The 22,835-nt window shown below is 46.1% G+C and overlaps 1 protein-coding gene across 4 annotated transcripts in view; it reads left to right on the top strand.

Annotated features, from left to right (window-relative positions):
* The window catches only part of BCAS3 (BCAS3 microtubule associated cell migration factor), a 467,999-nt gene that overhangs the window by 86,387 nt on the left and 358,777 nt on the right, over window positions 1-22,835 (top strand). For all 4 annotated transcript variants that reach the window (XM_079955512.1, XM_079955511.1, XM_079955513.1 and 1 more), the window contains exon 13: window positions 10,450-10,543. In XM_079955512.1, coding sequence (XP_079811638.1) covers window positions 10,450-10,543 — 94 coding nt within the window. The remainder of the gene's footprint in view (window positions 1-10,449; window positions 10,544-22,835) is intronic.

Raw genomic sequence — 22,835 nt, 5'->3', positions numbered from 1 at the left:
GCTGATGGGGGCTAATAGTCAAAAATTTCTGGAGAGCACCAAGTTGGGGAAGTCTGCCTTGATCCAGTAAATCAAAGCATGCATAGACCTACACTTGCTAAGGCTAGGTACTCGAACCCAGGCCTGGAGGGTGTATTCTACAAGCCATCCCCTCTGCCACCTGTCACTGACTGAAATTTAAGGCAGAGGAACGCACTGTTACTCAGTGCAGAGCAGAGCACAGAAATTGATGTTGCAGTGATTGGATGGTGCTGTCCTGTTGACCAGAAGGCCAAGGTCCTGGTATTCATGTGGCCAGTTCAGAAGCTTCGTAATGAACCTTGTTCACATGCCACGGTGAGCCAATCTATGGTTGATGTGGACCACATGGACTGCTTTTCTGCTCCACAAAGAGCAAACCTCGGCTACAGCTTGTGGTTAGCAAGGAGAAAGAGTTTAACCTCGAGCCTGGGCTTGGACAATGCGCTGCACAGCATGGGAGCAGAAAAACCAAGGAGCAGCAAAGCAGCTGCAAGCTTCTCTCTGGGAGTCTTCAAATTTGCACAGTCCCTTTGGCTTACCATATTGTGTGAATCACTGCCTGCCAATCACAGGGTCCAATGCGGAAGGGTTGTATCTCAGTGAATACAAAAGGGCCTGTTGGGATAACTTTAGAAGAGTAAGAGTGCCTGTCTTGTGAATTTTGGTTAAGGAGGAGACTTTACCTGTTGGAATCTCTCTCTCTCTCTCTCTCTCTCTCTCTCTCTCTCTCACACACACACACACACACACCCCAACATAATGAAGTAGTTTATCGTAGGAAATACATGACTGGTAGAAAAAGTTCCTCGTTTTAGTCTAACTAGTCTAGAGAAGAACAATGCAGCCATCTTTCTCCTTTGTTCTCTTGGAGGGTAGTTCAAAGATGACTTTTTATCTTGTGGTCTGAGAGATAGGTGTGAGGAGCAGGAAGTTATAAACAGGATGCAAACTTAGATGTATCTTTCTAAATAACAAAGAGATAGAGAAGTCAGCATAGAGATAAAGGTACAGGGATAGTCTGGGAATCGGGAGGTTCCATATCTGTCTTAACTCCACACAAACCCCTCTTGTACAAGCTGAGTTGCTCTCAAACTTCCAACAGGGCCCATGTTCAAACCCTGATGTGCTTACGTAGGACTGGGAAAGACCCCTGCCTGAAACCTTGCAGAGCTGCTGCCAGTCTGTGTAGACAGTATTGATCTAGATAGGCCAATGGTCTGATTCAGAACAAGACAGCTTTCTAGCTTCTTATGAAGGACCCCATAACCAACACACCAACACTGGAATTCTTACTCTGTTAGCCCTCTGGCTTTTGTTTCAAAAGGCATTGCCCACAATCTTTCAGAATCTATCTCTGTGCCGCCATGAGGGCTAGAAGCTTGGTGTAAGGTAGCACTTGGTATAAGGCAGCTTCCTGTGTGCTTGAAGGCGGCAGCAATTCTGAGCCCACACATGTGACTCACTAGGCCAGGTCATTGGGCACTGAGATTCCTAGTTTGAACCTTGAGCTCTTTTTATGTATGCATTTATTTCCAATTTTGAGCTGCCTAATAAAAAGAAAATCCTCCAGGTGACATGCCACATCAAGCGGAATAAAATGTAAGAGCATAGCATACCAACGATTCAATAATAAAACAATAAAGTTGAACCGGCAATAGTTCATTGATTTAAAATCCAGCTATCAAATCCAACTTGGCATAAAATGGAGACAATTCAGCCAGCAGCAGACACTTCAACTAGCATACTGACAAAACTCACCCCCCTACACACACCAATAGCTAAAACAGACCAATCTGCATTGCTGTCAATCTGCAAAGACTAAGGCTGGGATACTCTTTTTGGCTCCACAGACTAGATCCTTATCAGATTCTGGCCTCTGTGACTGCCCAGCTGTCAATCACCTGATGTCACAGTGATGTGTTTGGTGTTTGGGTGCTTTGAAGTCACAGAGCCCTGCGTGGTGCTTTAAAATGACGGAGGGTTTAAAATCCAGCCCCCCCCCTTCCAGAAGTGTGTTAGACAATGGTTGCCTAGTCACAGATGTCCTTTTGGGGGGCAAACTCCCTCCTGTTGGGGAGTTCTGCCAGTCCCCTTCCCTGCCCATGTTAAGAATGCAGTAAGAGTCCTGTTGGATCAGGCCAGTGGTCCATTTAGCACAGCATCCTGTTCTCAAAGTGGCCAGCCAGGTGCCCCAATGGGAAGCCCACAATCAGGACCCGAGTGTAACAGCAACCCTCTCCCCCTGACTTTCCCAACAACAGGCATCCACAGGCATATTGCCTTCAACAGTGGAGGTAAACCATCGCCATGATGGCTCATAGCCATTGATAAACTTACCCTCCAGGCAAAATCCAAATACATATTTATTTGTCCAGGCACCTGGAAGGGGATAGGAACATTCGGGGCACTGCAGATTTAAATAATCACTTTAACGGTTGTTTTGAGTATGGCCCTATCAAATTTAATGTTACTAGCTGCCTTGGGCACCCTTTGAGGAGAAAGGGTGGTATATAGATTTAATAAGCAGAGAAGCAAACATTGAAGGTTCCTCTTTATTTCGCATCCTCCCAAGTTTTGCTTTTCGCGTGAAAGCAGAGCTTCTAACTATGCAAAGAATACGCTGTTGAAAAAAGAATACGCTTTTCTGTGCAACTGCCCCCCCCCCGCACTGCCCCGCAAACCCCTTTATTAGTGTATTGTAATATAGAAGACAATAAAATTTGGTAAGGGAAGAGAGGCATGGCCAATAGTAGCAACATGCAAAGTTAATTTTCATTCAGTTTAAGGATTTGATTTTTAAAAAAGGAAAAAAACCATGGCCAATGAAAGATGCTTATCAAGTATCAAGACTCTATGAGAAAAGCCATCCATGGGCCCCAGGCCAAGAACTTAACAAATAAATGACCTCCCAACAATAAAACTTAAACCTACCATGTAGACTTTCATTAGCCCATGTTGTCGCCAGTGTTTATTTACAGCAAAACTCTCTTTTTGCAGATAACACAGTCTGCTACCCTCAGTGTTGACTTCCCCTGGTTTTTTTTTCTGTGTGTGCTTTCTATCTGCACTTATTATTGAATAATTCTCTTTATATATAAAAAAGCAACAGGATTCCCTCTGAACCCAATACTGTCTGCCTTAACTTTTATTAAAGGGGCTCTGCTTTTTCTCAAGAAGACATTTTTGTCGCAGATTAATGGCTCGAGCCAAGCCAAAGGCTGCTCTGAGTTTACGCTGGATTCTATTAAAAGGGAAGCAGCTGTTAACGTTGCAGATTTATCACATTTAGCTTCCCCCTCCTCCTTCTCCCTACTGATGTTTGACCTTAGCTATAAATGTTTTGAGGTGCTCATTGTTTTTCTTTCAGAGTTCTTTTTTCTCCACCCATTATTGCTGCTGAACATCTTAAAAAATTTGAAGCTGACATTATATTGGCTCTGTCAGATTGGACAGATGAGGGCTTTGCAATTAAAAAAAAAAACAATTTGGTGCTGCAAAAAAAGCAGAAGGATAAATACTTACTTTTTATCTATCTATGTATTGCCCATCCTTCATTCTAAGTTCCCTGGATGGGTTGCAAAATTAAAGCACAACATTAAAAACAATTTGCAATCATAAAAATGAGATGGGTCCTAAAATATATATACAGCTCAAGTGTCAAAAATCCAGGGTAAAGTGGTGCATCTTTGACCTTCTCCGGAAGCTGTACAATGAAAGTGCCAGACGCAGCTCTATGAGGAGGGAGCTCCACAGTTTAGGGGCTGCCACAGAGAAGGCCCTGGCCTTATGAGGGCGGAGGAACCAGCAAGAGGGCCCACTCTGCCGATCTCAGCACCCAATAGGGTCTGTACAGAAGGCAGTTTTTCAGTCCAGGCCTTCTTTTAAGGAGTCCTCTCTCCCTTTCTCCCCTAGCCTTCTCAATCACCTGCATGAAATTTCTTGTCGCCTCTGGCTACCAGGCTAGAGATGTCTTTAAAGATTGGTTTAAAGGGCACCATTAAAGCTAGGGGAACGGCTCTTTGTCTTGTCTTTTATTTCAGCTTCATTCAGTTGATCCACATACACATTTGCCTCTTCAGGAGTATGTGCGCAACACAATGCCAACAACATAAATGGGAACTCGAAACATAGCAATCCTGTAAGGGCCACAACTCAGCAGTAGGAAATTTCAAACACCGACCCGTCTAGATGGATGAATACGGTTGAAGATGCTGCTGTGGTTACAAGGGTTCATGCGATATTTGAATCCCTGGGTTAGGTTCCTAAATTGTTTAGTCTGCCTTCCTTTGCTCTTTATTTAAGCGGGGGGGAGGGGGGGAGAGACAAACACAACACAACCCGCTCCAGCATACAGTAAGAGAAGATCAAACACAGATCAAATGAGGCATTGCAATCCAATGCACTCAGGCAGGTCAGAAATGAAGGAGAAAGGCATCTACTTCACTTCAATGCCCAATTAAATATGTTCCGTGCCGCAAACAAACGTGGGTAGACTTCAGGATTGCAGAATCTACTGAGGCTGATGAAGTGGAGCCGGGTGTCTGGAGGGCATTGGGAGGGTGGTACACCCACTGGCAGCACAATCCAAACCCGGGGTGAGAGAGTTTGGATCGGGCGGGTCTTGTTTTTTCATAACCTGAGCCAGGGTTACACCAGTCCCTGACCCCGGATAAGCTTGAGATACCCCAGTGCAGGTCTCCAAAAAGGGGTGTTCCAGGGGCATGGCAGATGGAGCAAAGACAGACTTCCATCTATTCCAAACCATTTTCATCTCAGTCATATGACCTAGGGCCCAGTCTATCAGAAAATCCCAGTCCGTTGTTGCCATTCAATAGGCAATCGGGGGGGGGGGGAGAGGATATAGAACAGGCCAGTAAACAGCCCATGGGCAGCACCACCACCCTAGAAACATCTTGTTCAGAGTTAGGAGCTGAGCCAGATGACCCTGCCTAAAGAATAGGCCCTTTTTAGTGTTGGCTTCATGTCCCTGGGAACACCCTCCCTCAAAAGGCATGTTTGACACCTTCATTTTTTTTTAGATGAGCCTTGGACTTTCCTTTTTCAATCTGTCTTTGTGTGAAGAGGTGGTCAGGATATTAAAATAATACTGCTCATATATATTTGCATTTTATTATTATATATTTGATTGTATATATTGGTTTGCAGATCCAAGGTGATTTTTGCTGATCTTTTACCTCTTGGTATTTTAATTACCTATTCATATATATTTAATGTAAGACCCCTTGAGAAAACTCTCTCATGTTTTGAAAGGTGGCACAGAAATTCTTAAATAAATACATACACGGGAATGGTCAAGAGGTAGAAAAATGTGAGGTAAATTAATTGTGGCACAATGCAGGCCAAAAATCACACAGAATAAAACCAGGATGCCTTGCAATGTGTGTGTCTGTACCACAATTCTAAATCTGTCTCCTTTACTGCAAGCAAGTTCAGTTCTTTGGGGTTTTTCTCAGGACACCTGAAGGTCACGTTAGTCTTTTATAATCATTTGTCCTCCTGTTTTAAAGGGATGTTCCACCTGTGTCCTCCACTGTCTAGCAATGTCAGTCTCTCTGTTGAACTTTAATCCAGTCAGTTGATGGAGCCGAGTGTATTCACTTAAGCCCTTGAGGTCGAATCTGTTCCCTTTTGAAAATCGTCAGCTCTCTTTGGGGAAGTGAGGTCGAGCAGCTGACAAGACAAGTGGTGATTTTTGGGGTCTTGACAGAAGGGAGACTTAATGTTGATTTCTTGAGTGCCTACTTGCTTCTCTTTTCTTGATCGGAGGAGATATAACTGAGGAAATATTGCGTTCCTGTGCGTTATGCAGGATAATGGTCAGATTTATGAACCTTGCCTCTGAAAGAGTTTTTCTAATGCGCTTTCAGGGATGGCGGCGACAGGCCAAGGCTTTGGGGTCGGAAGAAGGTGGTGCTGCCGTGGGGGAAGGAAGGATGTTAAGGGCTTGATCTCTCCAGAAGCCCAAGTGCGGCTTCTCTGTACCACAGAGGATCATCTTATTTACTTGCCTTTTCTGACATCTACAAGGCTGGCTTGTTAAGAGAGAGAGTTCTGGATTTGGAGTGTGTGTGTTGTTTTACAGCCTGGTATCTGAGCTTGAGGGAAATGTACAGAACCTGAAATGGTTGTGGGGCTTTCTTGGAGTTTCTAGAAGCCACCTTGTTCTTAGAAATGCATTTGTTCAAGTAATGTACAGTTAGGCCTAGAACATTTGTGGAGAATCCATGGTCATCTAGATGTTGCCAAACTACAACCTCCCATCACCCCTAGCCATTGTCCATGCTTCCTAGGGCCGATGGGAGTGGTACTTCAGCAATATCTGGAGGGCCAAAGGTCCCTTGGATTGTGTGTCCATGCGATACGAAGAACATTTGAAGGTCTCTGTTTGAGGACTGTCTTGTCCAAGTGTGTTGGGTCTAATCAGGCCAGCGACCTCGATATGGATTATCTACTGCTGCACAGTAACTTTGAATTTGAACATGGCTTGGCCATGTTAACCAATAGCCAATGGCCCGTCTAGTCCAGTGGCCAACCAGATGCCTGTGGGAAACCTGCAAGCAGGATTTGAGCAGGAGAGCAACTGTCCTCTCCTCTGGTTTCTGGCAGCTGGTATTCAGAAGCAATACTGACTATGGAGGGAGCGCTCAACCATCATGGCTAGAAGCCATTCATAGCCTTATTCCCCCCATGAACTTCTCCAATCATCTTTGAAAGCCCTCTGAGTTGGTGGGAGTCACTGCCTCCTGCAAGAGCATGTTCCAGAGCTGAACTGTGTGCTACATGAAGGTGTACTTTCTTTCATCTTTCCTGAATCTTTGAGCCTTTAGCTTCATTGGATGTTTCTGTGATATCATCATGCCCACTGCGTCTCCTTTTTTGGGTTTGATGATCCTGTTTAATGGTTTTTCCTCTTCTCAAGCAAGTCTGTGACTGACCATTATGGACAGTTGCAAAAATCTGATGAAAAGTCTGGACTTGTCTGGACTTCAAAGCCAAGGTGTCTAATATCTCTCCTGTGAAAACATAGGAGGGAACTCATCCCATCTGCTTATGACTAAACTCATCCCAGCAAATCTGTGCCACCGATGACAGAATATGTATTTTTTTTCCTTTAAGAAGCCCCCGCTGCTGTCTATTAAATAAAGGAATTCTCCTCTCTAATTCAATCCAGGCCCCAAATATTGTCCTGTCTGTTAATGTTGGAATCAAACAAAAAGATACAGTTATGCCAACAGTTCATGGAAGCCTGAAGGTGTCATAGGACCTTAGAATTGGAAGGGACCCAAAGGGTCATCTAGTCCAACCCTTGGTGTCCTGGTGTTTTCTCTCTTGATGCACTCTCAAATAGGTTTCCTTCATGTCCAGAGCGTAACAGGGATGTTCTACTAAATAATATTAATTAAATGCCATTTTTCATAGAGAAGGGGTAATGGGTTTTCGGGGGGGGGGGGGAGAATGCATCCCTCCGGAGAAAACTGAAAAGGGGTGGAGTAGGGGTGGTAAGGATGCCAAGCTCTAAACTGGCCCCTGTTGGTTTGTTGTGATCAAGTTGCTGCTATACCTTGAAACATCTGTCTGTCTGTCTGTCTGTCTGTCTGTCTGTCTGTCTGTCTGCCTAGGCTGGCCCTACTATTAGGCAAAATAAGACAGTGGCCTCAGGTGGCAGTTGCTGAGGGGCAGCCATTTCCTTCAGCCATTTCTGTTGGTGGACGGAGCCACACAGTCTGCCCTAAGCTCCCTAAACTAGTCTGCTGCCCCAGCTGCAGCGGCATGTCACCAGTGTTGGAAGTAAAATTCAGCTGCCAGTCTCACTGATCCCTGTGCAGGGAAGCAGGGAGAGGATGCCATCTTGTCTATCGCACCAGGGAGCAGATGGCTTGGGCCATCCTTATTACTTACCTTCCTCCTTTTGTGCAGCATCCCAAAAGAAAACGCCATTCTGCGCTCAGAAGTCACGATAGAATCACAACCCAGGGGTTTGATTCCTCATTGTCAGGGGATGAGGGCGAGGACTCTGAAGCAGAAGAGCCAAGGGCGTGCAGGGCCAGTCCCAGGTGTTCTACTGTCAGATGAACCTGCAGGGCCAGCACCAATCCTAGATTGAGAATGTGACACTGTCTGCCTCTGACTTGGAGGCTTCACTGCAGAAGTACCAGTAAGACCCAAGGCTCCTCTGCTGTGTCACAGCAGGAGATCAGCAGAGAGGGCTGGGCTTCTTTAAGCAGAATAGCATCTTGCAGCACAGGTGGGGCTAACAATCAGGCTGCACCTGCTCTTACTCCTCCAGAAGGCCTCAGGTTTAGCTTTCTCCTTTTTGGAGCAACTTCAGAGCTCTGTTTCCCAGGACACAACCTGGACTTTGCATCCAGCCTGAACTTTTCTTGTGTATTGTGTATTGCCTGAGGCTTGCTCACCTTGCCTTGCTTTGCACCACAGGTGGCTCTTACCTGGCTGCATTGCAGTACACAGCAGTAACAAGGTATGTCATCTCTGGTTGAGTTTATCCACCAAATGGCCATGGATGAGCTACCAGTTTTATTCTGAAACATTTGCCTTGGGAAATGTTTCTGTGCTACTTATTCTTCCTTAGATGGTTGGCACAGGCAGAGGATGTTGCATGTTCACGTTTGTAGCATTGTACAAGCATTTGGAAGAGGGAAATGGATGAGCACATTGGTGCCAAGGGTTGGGTGGGCTTGGAGATGCTATCCTTGAGCAGGAACAGGCAATGCAGGCTGTCACTATCCAGCAGCAGCAACACCATATTGACTCCTAGCTCCTCTCCCTGTAATGTGGAGCCATGTGAACACACAATGTGGCCCTGTTGTGTGTTTCCTCCACTTCTCTCCAGCGTTATTGGTTTCATAACTACATGGTACGGAGAAAGGGTGGAGGAAACTGGTGCCATGGTTCAGCCTCCATTGGAAGATGTCTGGGTTGGTTGGAAGCGATTCCTTTGCTAGAAAGGTCAAAGCCTGCAGCCTGCTAATTGTTGCTAGACTCCATCTCCCATTAGCCCTAGCTAGCCAGGATGGCCAGTAGCCAAAGAAGATTGGACTTGTAACCCAGTAATGTTTACAGGGCTTCAAGTTCCCTGCACCTGGTGGAGAACGTGCCATTTTTTCCTGTCTTTACTTTCTGTGTATAGTTTCTTCTAAACATGACAGTATAAAAACAGGTAACTTTGTCTGATGGTACAGGAAGAGCAAGATATATAAGAGTTTCTCAAACCACATAATTAGGAAAAAAAACTGTATAGGGTATGGGAGAAATACAAAAACTTATTAGAAAGGAAAACACCTATATGGTTGTCACCAACAGAAGCCCTTGCAAGGAAAAAATTTATACACAGACAAATCGGAGTACATTATAGAGACTTGCTAACAGTCACCAGGGAGGAATATAAATTGAAAGAGTATGGAGAGATAAAGGATCAGGTGGCAGATCTGTTAAGTTACCATCAGTTGAATGCATCATTTAAGTTAGTTAAAAAATGTGGATTTGCGGAACAAAACTCGCAGCTTGAAAGAGAGTTTTTAGGCTCCAGGGTTAAAATATTATCTAAAATGTATAATTTATTACTTGAGTGGGACACAAAGGACAAAATGGTGAAATCATCGATAAGTTGGGCCAGAGACATGGGAGAAAACATTGATTTTGCATTATGGGAACAACCGTGGAAATTAAATTTAATGTTTATGGCATGCTACACACTAAGCGGAAAACTCATGAAGATGATGCACAGGTGGTATTTTATGCCAAACAAACTAGCAAAAATGTCAAAATCAACAAAGGGTAACTGTTGGAAATATAAGACGGCAGAGGCCCGTGTGTTATTAGCGCAAAAATGGAAAACAGATAAGGTGCCAACAAAAGAAGAATGGCATATCAAATTGTTAGAATATGTGGAGGTAGGGGGGATGACCATTAGAATAAGAAATCAAAATGATAAAAGACATAAGGAGGACTGGATATTTTTTATTGAGTATATGAAAAAGTATTATAAGCAGACGATCAGCCTAGAAGGATGGTAAGATTCTCAGCAGTGTAAGAAATAACTAGAGTTAAAATAAGGAGTTGCGATAGACGGGCTGAACCAAGAAAACACAAGAAAAGGAGGAGATATAAGGAACCATGGAAGGAGAGGATGGGAAGTCAGTCAAGGAATGTGTTCTGTTTTCTGTTATTTCTAAATTTCTACTTTATTATTATTTCAGAGATTCTTTGCTTTTCATATTATTTTTATTTATACCTTGCCTGTATTGAAATATATCAGAAATGCAAATAGATGCATCACACACACACACACACACACACGTAACTTTGCCACAACCCTTGGACTGTGAATGTAAAGAGGATAAAATGCAGGTACGCCACTCTTCTTCTGTTCTTTCCGTTACTGCACAGGTGCTGGTAAGCGAGGACTCGGACAGCGATGGCATTGTCGCTCACTTCCCAGCACATGAGAAGCCCATCTGCTGCATGTCTTTCAACCCTAGTGGTAAGTGACTTGTTTGCTCTTCGTCTCATCATATTCTGCTTGCTACAAACACGGGGGTGAGGGTGTAGCCTTTTGTTACTGTGGTTCTCAATGCAGTCTTGCTGGAAATCCCAGTCCAAGGAAGTCGGATGCTATTTCCATTTGTCAGTAGCCAAAGACATGGGCATGGTGTGGGGTTGCAGACATATAATCCTTGAGGAGGGTTGCAGCTCAGGTGTAGAGTCCCTGCTTTGCATGGTGAAGGCCCCAGGTTCAGTTGCTGGAACCTCCAGGTAGGGCTGGGAATATCCCCTGCCTAAAACCCAGAAGAATCACTGCCGGTCAGTGAGGACAACATTGAGCTAGAGCAGGCATAGGCAAACTTGGCCCTCCGGATGTTTTGAGACTACAATTCCCATCATCCCTGACCACTGGTCCTGTTAGCTAGGGATGATGGGAGTTGTAGTCTCAAAACATCTGGAGGGCCGAGTTTACCTACGCCTGAGCTAAATGAACCCATTGCATAAGGCGGCTCCCTATGTTCATGAGTAAGGGATGGGGGACCAGCAGCCCTCCAGATGTTACTGACTCCATTTCCCATGGCCCCTGACTGACTGGGATTGACAGAAGCTGGAGTCCTACGGCATATGGTTCCCCATATCTGCCACTGGGGAAGGAAGACATGACTTTGTAGCCTGCTGTCCATCTTCTTACCATGCTGAGATATTGGAAGCATTATATCTGCACTGGGTCAAGAAATCACATCCAATATCTGTAGGAAATGGGCATTAATGTATCTGAAAAGTTAGGTTAATAAAAGGTTTCCTCATCCGTTATATTCCAGTTGGAACAGATGTCACACGCACAGAGATTTTTCTTATTTTATTTCTTGAGGTTTGTGCAAATATTCTCATAGATTTGACACCACTTATCCTTTTGCACTTAATGCTTAACCTGGAGATGTAACTTGGGCTTCTTTCTTAGTGCCCCCCCCCCGGTGATGGGTGGGGAGAGAAGTGATCTGAAAATGATATTTAAAGCCTCAAAGAGAGCACTTTTGCCCCTCTCCTTCCTACTTTCAGCTGAATAAGGCTTGTGGGCAGGTAGAATGCATCCTGTCCGTGTAATCTTGTCCAGCCGACAGCATAACTTGTTTATTATCCTTCCTACGACAAGAGTAATAACTTTTTGATTGACTGCATGGCGGTCAGTGAAACAGGGTCCGTGGAAGATCAAGAGCTTCCGCTTGCCTAAATTAATGAGTTTTAAAGTGAATTAAAATGCCTTGAAGAGGTTTGGGATGAAATCACATTTCAGAGAACAAAAACGGAATGGATGTCCTCTCTTTCCCCTGCTTACAGTGGCTAGTTGGACTTACGCTTGACAGCCCATCTGTTATGTCAGAACTCCTTAATAACTGTGTGTGGCTCAGAGTTCTGTTGCTCTTACTGCTTGTGACAGGAGATAGTGGTGAGGAAAGCTGTGTTTTAATCATAGCATTTGTAGATATTGCCATGTATTTCTGTGTGGGGCTTCTGCACTTGTGTGCCCCATTTCCAGCACCTGCCTCTGCCTACCACAGCTTTCGAACTGGGATGTAGACTTGCTAAGGAGGTGTACACCAGCTTTGCAAAAGAAGTTAAAAATCAGCACCCTCTCATTTGTTATATTTATCTGTGATGAGGCCTTCCCTGCCCTCAGGCTTGCAATCTAAAACATTGTTGTTGGCACCCATCTGTCTCAGGAGACAATGTAGCGCACCTCTGGGGGTAAAGTCAAACCACTGGAGAATCACAGCGCCTGCTGTGGCTGCAGAGACTGGTAACTCATAACTTCTGCCTCCAGCATTGTTTTCGCTGTGTTGGATTAAAAACAAACTTTTAGAAAATAGATGATCAACAATTTATTTTTCTCTACCCTTTCCTTCAAGAGCTCACATCAGCACACACAGGAAGACCCCATTTAATTAATTCATTGGGGTGATTTTGGGCCCGCCCTTCCACTCCAATTCTAGAGCACAAGGTGGCTTACAAAAAAGTAATCACTACCAAATAATTCATCACTTTTTAAAAAAATTACACTTGGCCCTCCAGATGCTGTTGGACTCCAACACCCATTATTCTTGACCATTGGCTGTGCTGGCTAGGGCTGGTGGGAATTGGGAGTCCAGCAACATCTGGAGAACATAATTCGGAGAGCTGCAGGTCTTCCATCCTTGCAATTTACAAATACATTAGAGCAATAATGCCGGTGTCCTTAGAATGACCCTGCGAGGTAAGCTAGGCTGAAAGAGCTCATGGTCCAAGGTCTTCCGGGGAGTTTCAGCAGCAATTCAAACGCAGCAGCAATTCAAACCAATAGCCCTGTAATGTAAGCTAGGCTGAAAGAGCTCCTGGCCCAGGGTCATTTGGGGAATTTCAGCAGCAGTTTGAATGCAGCAACAATTCCAACCCATGCTGGTCCAGATCCTGCCACCCGCTGACTTTTACTTTGCCAGAGGCCACCCAGTGAGTCTAAAGGTGCGTTTGCACCCTGGTATGTGAGATCCACAGCCAAACACCACAGGATTTTTTTCCCTATTAAAAGTTTCATTAGGCGGAATTAAGCCTTGAATCATCTCCCTTATTTAAAGAGGTCCAAACAGTTTACAAACATCACGGATGCTTACAGTGACCCTGATAGAAACACATCTGACCTGTAAATGTAAATCCACAAGTTCTCCTCGACCAAAGGCGCCTCGGACTACAGTTTGGGAGGTCGTCACAGACGGGAGGAACCTACACCATAAGAGGCTGGTTGATTAAGATGTTTATGAATTGGCCTCCAAGCTCTTAATGTTGTACATGACGCTCTGCCAGGAATTCTAAGTGTGTGTAATCTTGATAACAAGAGGAGGAGGGGAAAGGATTAAATTGTTATCCAGTAGAATCAATTGCTCCATCTTAGGCCAGGCTAGACTAAACGGGCGATTTGTCTAGCCTCCGGTCTCCAGGATCTGGGCAAGCGACTCCTGTATTATTGAGCGTACATTATTAAAAGACATCTTGTAATTTAGGTTGGAATTGAGCAAGCTGCTGAGCTAATAACGGCAAAAGTTATTGAAGTAATTGTGTCTGTCCTGTCTGTTTCCACCACAAGCGGTTTAATAGGACATCGGTTTTATGTGGTCTGCTGGGCCTGAGTTGTTTTGGAATTTTCCTACAGTTCCACAGGTTCCTGAGTAAGACAGGGCTTTCCTAAGGTGGCATCAATTAGTACCTGCTGCAAAGGTTAGGGTTCATCACCTAATCCAAGGGTGGGGAACATCTGTGGCCCTATCTTGCCGCCTTCAGTTTGCTCTACGGGGACAATGCAGTTGGCCTACCAGACAGTTGTCTTCAAGTTTTATTGAGATTACATATATCAAGCAACGTTGATCATTCTGATGCTGTACATATACTGTGGAGTAGCAGCGGCAGTAGGATGTCCCCCAAATGATGAAGAATATTTGACATCTACAGTGGAGACTGCCACGTTGCACTTGGAATATTCCAACCGAAGAGTACACCATGGTGATGGGTGTCTTGGCTACTGATGTTACAGCAGTGATGTAGCATCGGTTGCCTGCGCCCAGCCCAGACGGGCACATGTGCCAGGCCTCCAGCCCAGCCCTCGCCACTGACACCATTGGAGTGACCCCGCTCTCACTGAAGCAAACTGGGGCCACAGCCAGCCAACGTGGCCCTTGGAGGCCAGAGAGGAGCACTGGGCTGGGCCACGCTGGGGCACCTGATTCACGCCCCCTCCAAAATTGTGTGCTCGGGGCCTTGGCCTCCCTGGTACCACACCGATTCTTAGCCTTGCACACAGAGAGAGCTTAGCTGTATGTGGAGAGCCTCTGGCCCTCCAGTTGTTGCTGAACTACAGCTGCCATCATCCTTGGCCATTGGCCATGCTGATGGGAGTTGCGAGTTTAGCAGCATCTGGAGGGGCCAAACCTTATTTTTGCTTCCAGGGAGTTGGGGTTATTGGACAGATAGTGGGGAACTGGCTTCCCAGAGGAAATGTCATAGGTTCCAGCAACACACATCATCACAAAGGTTGCTGCTGTGTATTGCGGGATTTCAAAGTTTGTTTCTGTGCAGGAAATCATAGCATGTGATATGACTCATGAAATGCATGCAACAGAGATTATCACCCCCTCCATGTCGTTTTCTTCATGGCCTTTTTTTTTTTTTTTAAGTCTTTGCTGTCCCGATTCCTTGGCTCATGTAGGGTTTATATTGCCCTGAGTAGCATTTATGAACAGACCGCTTCGAAGCCTGTTTATATAATGCCATTAGCACTTAACTGTTAGCAATTATACAGGCCCTGCAAAGCTATTTTCATAGGCTGTATAATAGGGCTCTTAAAAGCAGCGGCGCTACTTGTTAAAAAGGTATTCTAGTGAATTTTGGAGAAGTCCATAAAACATCGATATAAGGAGAACTTTTCATGCCTGATAATGCAGAGATGGAGTGGAAAGGAAGGGCGTTGGGGGGCATGAGCTGCCAAGTCTAACCTCTTCTCTAGACTAAGTGGCTTTAGGTAAACTGCTGTCCCCTCAGCCTTCTTAAGTACAATCTGGGGATAATTAGCACTGGCCTACTTTAAAGGTTTGTTGTGAGGACTGCTGAGCAGTGAACAGAACACCCTCCAATGCCCTAAGTATTATGGGGTATGCTTAAAAGGCCCCTCTTCCTATAGCATGAATTATTATTATTATTTTACAACAGCCTCCCCACCTTATGTTCTTATATTTGCTATGAGAATGGCTATTCCTATTCCCTGTCCTTATTTTGTTCAGTGAAATGTTGGAGAGTACAGTTAGTGCTCACTACTGATGCCTGCCCTGGGGTCATCTTTGAAAAGGTGGCTGGGTCCAGGAGTTGTCATTTTAACTCCCCACAATGCCCTGGGGTGACGCCATGTCTAGGGCACATGACATGCAAAGTTAAAGTTTTAACATGCAAAGTTAAAATAGTCATAATAATAACAATTTAAACAACAATAATTATTTATCTGCTGCCCATCTGACTGGGTTGCCCCAGCCACTCTGGGCGGCTTCCAGCAAACTATAAAACCACAGTAGGACATCACGCGTTAAAAACCTCCCTACGCAGAGCTACATAGTGGTTCCCCAACAAAGACTCTCATGGCTGCATAGTTAGGTAAATCAGTTCAGGTCGGCTATAGGACACTTTGCTAAAGGCTTCCTCAAACATGAGCTAGTTCAGCCCTTCTGGAAACAAGAGGACAAGATTGAGGGATCTATCTATCTATTTATTTATTTTAAATGCTGTAAACGGGACATGTACAGCATACCAGTGAGTTGGTGGGGGGACAGGAGACAAGGCTTCCTTGGCTGCTCAGTTTGCAACGTGCTGTGTATGGGATCTATTCATAGAAGCTGAAATTAAAGGACGCCGTTAAAATGCTGTTGTGAACCAGCCAGTCCGACAGCTGCATTGAGTTTGTTTTTCAATTTCCCACTGCCTTTCTTGTTTATTAGCTGTGACTCTGAGGTCAGAATTAAAATAAACATTTTAATGGCAGCATTTACAGTGTTGGCAGTGGGCACCCCCTGGCTCGGCGCTGTGATCTGGAGTGGTGGTGGTGAGCCGTATGGGTGGCGCATGACATGCCCCTCCAGACTTTAAACATTGTCGCAACAGGAGAAACCTCCCCCACTTCTCCCTCTCAACCCCCCCCCCCGTGCTGTACATTGCCAGTAAATCACATATCTGATAAGAATCGCACAATCTGGACTTTTCAGTCCAGAGGAACTGGCTACGCTTGAATTTTGTTTCAGGGGGCCCCAGGAGGGGGAAAATAAATGTATATGTACACATTTTTTCCTCCCAACCCTACACATTCCCGTGGTTTGCTCTGACAGATAAGCTAAGATTCACAAGCTTTGTAAGGTGATTGTAACTGAAGTTGAATGGAAGGTACTTGAGTGTTCAGGTAGATGTACTCCTGTGCTGTCATGCTGCTACGTAAGAAGATCCTTCTGGATCAGATCAAAGACCTGTTTAGTCCAGCATCCCATGCTCCCAGTAGCTCCCAAACAGGATGTGAGGGCCATAGCCTTCTCCTGCCGCTGTTCCCCTGAAGGTAGCATATAGTCATCATAACTAGGACCTACTGATAGCATCAACCTCCATTAATTGCATGGCTCCATTGGGAAAGCAAAGTGTATGCTCTCTCTCTCCTCTTTTTCACTCTCTGGCGTGGGGCTGGGGGCTGATCCGGGGGAGAGAGGAGACCAGAGGGGGTGGTACTCAGAAATCAAAATGTATCCACGGGCCCCAAAAGCTTGTTTACCCTTTAGCCAAGAACTATCGCAAAGTGTGTGTGTGTGTGTGTGTGTGTGTGTGTGTGTGTGTGTGTAACAGAATCCCTTAGCCAGGATTGATCAGATGTGGCAAATAAGGTGTTGAGTCCTGGAAAGGGATGTAGTTTTCCTAACAAGTGGAACGCAGCCACTTCATTTTCTGGCAGCCAGACCCATGGCATGGTCTTGCAAGCGGAGTGTTAAGATGACAGCTCGGTGTCCAAAGTAAATCTTCCATCCCGAGTCAACTTTGGAATAGCCCAGATTTTCTGGCACAACGCACTACTTCCACTGAGTCACCAGAAGGCCAGTGTTTTATTTGCCGTAACCAAAATGCGACCGACTGAGCCACGTTCTTTCCACAAGCCGGCAGCACTTGAGAAGCCCCCCTGTAACATGTGCCCAGCTGTGGCTGTCAGCACAAACACAAATCTAAGGATGTGTAAACCTTTGTCCCTTCCTATCTGCAAACATTTCAGCTTTCCCACGTGATGGCACCTTACATAGGACTTTACCCAGCCATCTTGTTGGTTACCTGTTTGCAAGTAAGGCAAGTGATCAGGGTGGTTTTTGCAATCTGGAAGGGAGTTACTTTTTACTTCAGATGCTGATCATGCTGCACTGACTTACAGAGTAGGTAAATAGACTGGTAACACTTTTTTTTCCTAGGCTAACTGTTAAGGTCAATGCCTAGACTGCTGTTTTGGCAGACAGCCTTGCTGTCCTCTTGCATCATCAAGCGACAGCCATCACTGCAGTGAGATCAGTGCTCCAGCTCTGGCATGTGCTGTGGTTCCCTGTCATGGAGAGAGCATAGCTTAGTAGCTGAAAGGGATGTTGGAGCATTCCACCAGAAATGGAAACATTAGCAGAAATCGTCACAATTCACATGTTTCTCCAAGATGAGGCATGGAAATCCTGCAAGTGAATGCAAACAGTATATGCTAGCATGGTTTTGAGTCCACGGTAACATTTATGGACTGGCTGGATGCAAAGGAGAGGTGAGAGGCACCAGCTGAGGAACCCCCAAGGGAATTTAAGGACTAGTGGGAATGCAATCTTATTGAGAATAAGATTTCTGGGGACTTCCTTATTGAGAATGCCTGCCGGAAGGAGAAAACGAGGTGCAGAGAGCCAGAAGAGCATTATTGGGACTCACAATTCCTCTAAAACAAAGAATCGGCAGAGAGCCAACGCTATCTTCCCTGGCTCAGAAACAGAGCGGGTTGAGGAAGCCAAGAAAACGGAGCAAATAGAACAGTGAATAACAAGGTTGGGGCAACCTTACCCCCCCCCTTGAGGATGACAATGACCCGACCCCCCTCCTCCCAGAAAAAGCTAATCCGTCCAAGAGGGCAAGAGCAGGAGCAGGAGGGATTCCTCCCACTCCTAACGCTGACCCACCCATGCCTCTAGAACAAGATATCAGAGGAGCCAGCTTTCAACCGATTCCAGATACGCACCCCTACCAAGAGATTTGCATGTTGTCTGCAGAAACTATGGTTCTGGTTCTCCAAAGACTAAATGAAATCCTCACCAAAATAGTTAACATTGAAAAACAATTGGATACTAGCTCTTCCCCTTTAAATGCCCAAGGGCTTAAAAGGATGATAAGAAATGAATTTGTTAACAACTCACCAACTCAATCTATGGATGAAGTGAGGTCCTGTCAAGTCTTGCAAACGAACCAGATAATGCTTGAGATTCACCGATACACTCATAGGTGGATGAACCGCAGACAAATTACTATGTCCTTGTCTCAGCTCCTGAATTACCATTACCGAAATGTAGATCTAGAAAATTTCCACTTCCTGCCTACTGTGAGAAACACCACGCGCCTATTTATGACCTTTAGGTCATCAGCCCTCCCATCTCGACTCATGGAGATAAAGGATACTCTATGGTGGTTCCATTCTCTCCGCCCAGTGAGGGTATTTAAGGACGAAACAAGGAGGCAATTGGTCCCTTGCATAGAGTCAAAGCTAATGTAGATAAGGAAAACCAAGCTCAACACTAGAAACACTAATTGCCCGAAGGAAAAAAAGGACTCTGTAAGCCTAGAATTACAAGACCTGAAGAAGAGGCTAATGAGTATAAAGACTGAGATTTCTACCCAAAATATAAGGCCAGTAGAGCCTAGAGCACAATATTTAAAGACGTCCAACAGCTCTTTATCCCGTAGAAAGACATCAGTGCAACTCCCTGTTCCTTTTTCAAACGACACCGAATTAGATGAGGAATTTGGCACCTCCGACATTTCTATGGCAACAACCCCTAAAGAACTCTATGTTGCTGACAATCTGGAGATATCCAGCACCAAATCTACATCTGGACCTTTGCCTAATGTTCCAAAAACCTATCAGAATGATCAACCTTCTCTACTGTACTCCTGGCGAGACAGGATGGACAGATCTTCCGAAGCTGGCTCTTTGTTGGCCAGTGATCCACATTTTATAGCACATACCTCATTAATACTCCCACAGCCACAGATAGAATCAACAATCCTCCAATCAACCCAGGAGGGAGAGGGGGATTGACAATTAATGAAACACCATGGGACTGTCCTCCCCACTTGGGGTGTGGTTGGTTGGGTTTTATCTTCTAGGGATACTTACCCTATCAAACCTCCACCTCTTCCCCATACCATTTTGACCCAGGAGTCCTGACCCAAGGATGACTAGTTATTGAGGGGATGTTACCCCTCTATTGGGGAGGCTAGTATGGGGTCTGGGATTTCCACTATTGAAGGGCTAGGGAGGAATGGCGGTGGGGCTAAATATCTCTATCGGCAAAGGGTTTCGAGATGCAGTGATCCTCGAACCCCTTCCAATCTGCGCCCCATCCCAAGGGATGAGGGTAGGGAGAGCAAGGATTACCCACCTCCATCATTGGTCCTGTGAAATGCCAGGTCCATAGGCAACAAAACCGCCACCATGCGTGACTTTTTTGTCTCGCAGGGGATTGACCTGGCTTCTGTGATGGAGACCTGGGTATGGGAAGGCGAAGTAGTCTCCCTACATGAGATAACACCCCCAGGTTTCTCTGTACTCCATCAATCGCGGACTGTGGGTCGGGGGGGAGGAGTAGCGTTGTTAATCTGGGAGGATTGCTCTTTCAGAGCTCTGCCATCACCGGCGATCTCCGGCAGTGAATGTGTTGGTCTCGTGTGGGGCACCAAGGAGAGCTTGGCTGTCTGGCTGGTGTACCGACCACCCAGCACACCGGCAGCCACCCTGTAAGACCTGCTGGAGGTGGTGGCGGGCTGGGCCTTGGAGTTCCCAAACCTACTGGTTTTGGGAGACTTCAACGTCCATGCCGATGTCGCTCCCTCCTCACAGGCTCTGGACCTACTGACTTCCATGGCAACACTAGGGTTCTCCCCGTTTGTTTTGGGGCCCACTCATCAAGCAGGCCACACGCTGGATCTGATCTTTGGGGCTGGCATAGATGTGATCATGCTTCCCCCTGTGGAAGTGCCATGGTCTGATCACTACGCTCTGAAAGCCAAGATTGACTTCCCGCTCCTCCCCTGCTCAGGTGGCGAACCTATTTGGGCTCGTCTGCGAAAACAGATGGATCCTGATAGATTCTGACAAGCTTTGCGGGACCCTGCTCCTCCTGGTGACTCATTAGATGACCTTGTTGAGGACTGGAATAACCGGCTCTTGGCAGCCATTGATGAGATCGCGCCTAAGCGCCCTCTGCGACCCCATCGAAACCAGGCCCCTTGGTTTACTGAGGAGCTCCGGAAAATGAAGCGGGATCTCAGACGGCTAGAGCGAGTATGGCGACGGACTCGTGACGGAGCCTCAAGAACATCTTATAGGACGCTTATGAAAGCCTATGAGATGGCTTTGAAATCTGCTAAGAAATCTTACTTTGCAGCTTCCATTGCATCCGCTAGCTCTCGCCCGGCACAACTTTTTAGAATAATTAGGTCAATAACGACCTTAGGAGGACAACCAAATTTAAGCACAAATTCGACCCACAGCTGTGAGGCATTCGCGAGCTTTTTTGCAGAGAAAGTCCTGTTGCTCCGCCATGACCTCCCTGCCAATTTAGATACAATTACTGAACTGGAGGCCCCTCGACTGACTTCAGGTCCAGTGTTGGACCATTTCGATCGGATGCTCCCTGCTGATGTGGATAGATTCCTCCAAGTTGGTAGGCCCACCACCTGCCTCCTTGATCCGTGCCCATCTTGGCTGATTAGGGAGTGTCCAGATGTTGCACAGACCCCCCTGGTTGAAATTATCAATTTGTCCTTGACACAGGGACATTCCCAGGGGAACTGAAGGAAGCAATAGTGTGTCCACTCTTAAAGAAAACTTCATTAGATCCCTTAGACCTATCCAATTACTGCCCAGTTTCAAATCTTCCATATCTGGGTAAGGTAATTGAGAGAGTGGTTGCTGAACAGCTTGGTAGGTTTCTGGAGGAAACATCGGCTTTAGATCCATTTCAGTCCGGTTTCCGTCCTGGTTTTGGGACCGAGACGGCTCTGGTTGCCCTAACAGATGACCTCCGTAGACAACTGGATCGAGGCGGGTCAGGACTGCTGATCCTTTTAGATTTGTCAGCAGCCTTTGACATGGTCGATCATGATCTTCTGGACCACCGCCTCGCAGACGTGGGGATACAGGGCATAGCCCGTAACTGGCTGTGCTCTTTTATCTCTGGTCGGGGACAGAGGGTGGCACTAGGGAGGGAAATGTCATCGCGCCACTCCTTGGTGTGTGGAGTGCCGCAGGGCGCAATTCTCTCCCCGATGCTTTTTAACATCTTTATGCGCCCCCTTGCCCAGATTATCCGGAGCTTTGGGCTGGGCTGTCACCAATATGCTGATGACACTCAGCTCTATCTGCTGATGGATGGCCAAACCGACTCGGCCCCGAACACACTGACCAGATGCTTGGAAGCTGTGGCTAGATGGTTTCGTGGGAGCTGATTGAAACTAAATCCTTCAAAGACAGAGGTCCTATGCCTGGGTCGGGATGGCATGGGGATGAGGGACCAACTCCCTTCTCTTGTGGGGGCCCAATTAGTGCCATTGCCTTCCGTTAAGAGTTTGGGTGTAATCCTTGACGCCTCTCTTTCCATGGAGGCGCAAGTTACAGCAGCAGCCAAGGCGACATTTTTCCACCTTCGCCGCATCAAGCAATTGGTCCCTTACCTTTCCCGCCCCGACCTGGCCACAGTGATCCATGCGATGGTCATCTCCAGGCTTGACTACTGTAATTCGCTCTACGTGGGGCTGCCCTTGAAGCTGTCCCAGAAACTCCAGCGGGTGCAGAATGCTGCAGCGAGGCTCCTCACGGGGTCTCTGCCATGGGAGCATATTCACCCAGTGCTTTTCAAACTGCACTGGCTCCCGGTGGAGTACAGGGTCAGATTTAAGGTGCTGCTTTTGACCTTTAAAGCCCTTCACGGCCTAGGACCCTCGTACCTATGGGACCGCCTCTTCCGGTATGCCCCACGGAGAGCCTCAAGGTCCATAAATAGCAACATCCTAGTGGTCCCGGGCCCTAAGGAAGTTAGATTGGCTTCAACCAGAGCCAGGGCCTTTTCAACTCTGGCTCCGGCCTGGTGGAACGCTCTGCCTCATGAGACCAGGGCCCTGCAGGATCTGATTTCTTTCCGCAGGGCCTGTAAGACAGAGTTGTTCCGCCTGGCCTTTGGCTTGGAGCCAATTTGATTCCCTCCCTCTCTTTCTTTTTTCTTTCCTTCTCCTCCTGCGTTGAGGCTACATTTTATTTCAATGTTGTAATATTTTAATCTTGTGTTTTAATTTTGTTTTTAAGTTGTAATCATTCAACTTGTTTTTATTATTGCTTGTAAGCCGCTCTGAGCCCGGCCTTGGCTGGGGAGGGCGGGGTATAAATAAATAAATTATTATTATTATTATTATTATTATTATTATTATTATTAATCAGCATCTACCCCAGAACAAATTTTGAT

This window comes from Podarcis cretensis (genome assembly GCF_951804945.1).
Source record: "Podarcis cretensis genome assembly, chromosome: 15".
Lineage (NCBI taxonomy): Eukaryota > Metazoa > Chordata > Lepidosauria > Squamata > Lacertidae > Podarcis > Podarcis cretensis.
This window is presented reverse-complemented; position numbering and strand designations above follow the sequence as displayed.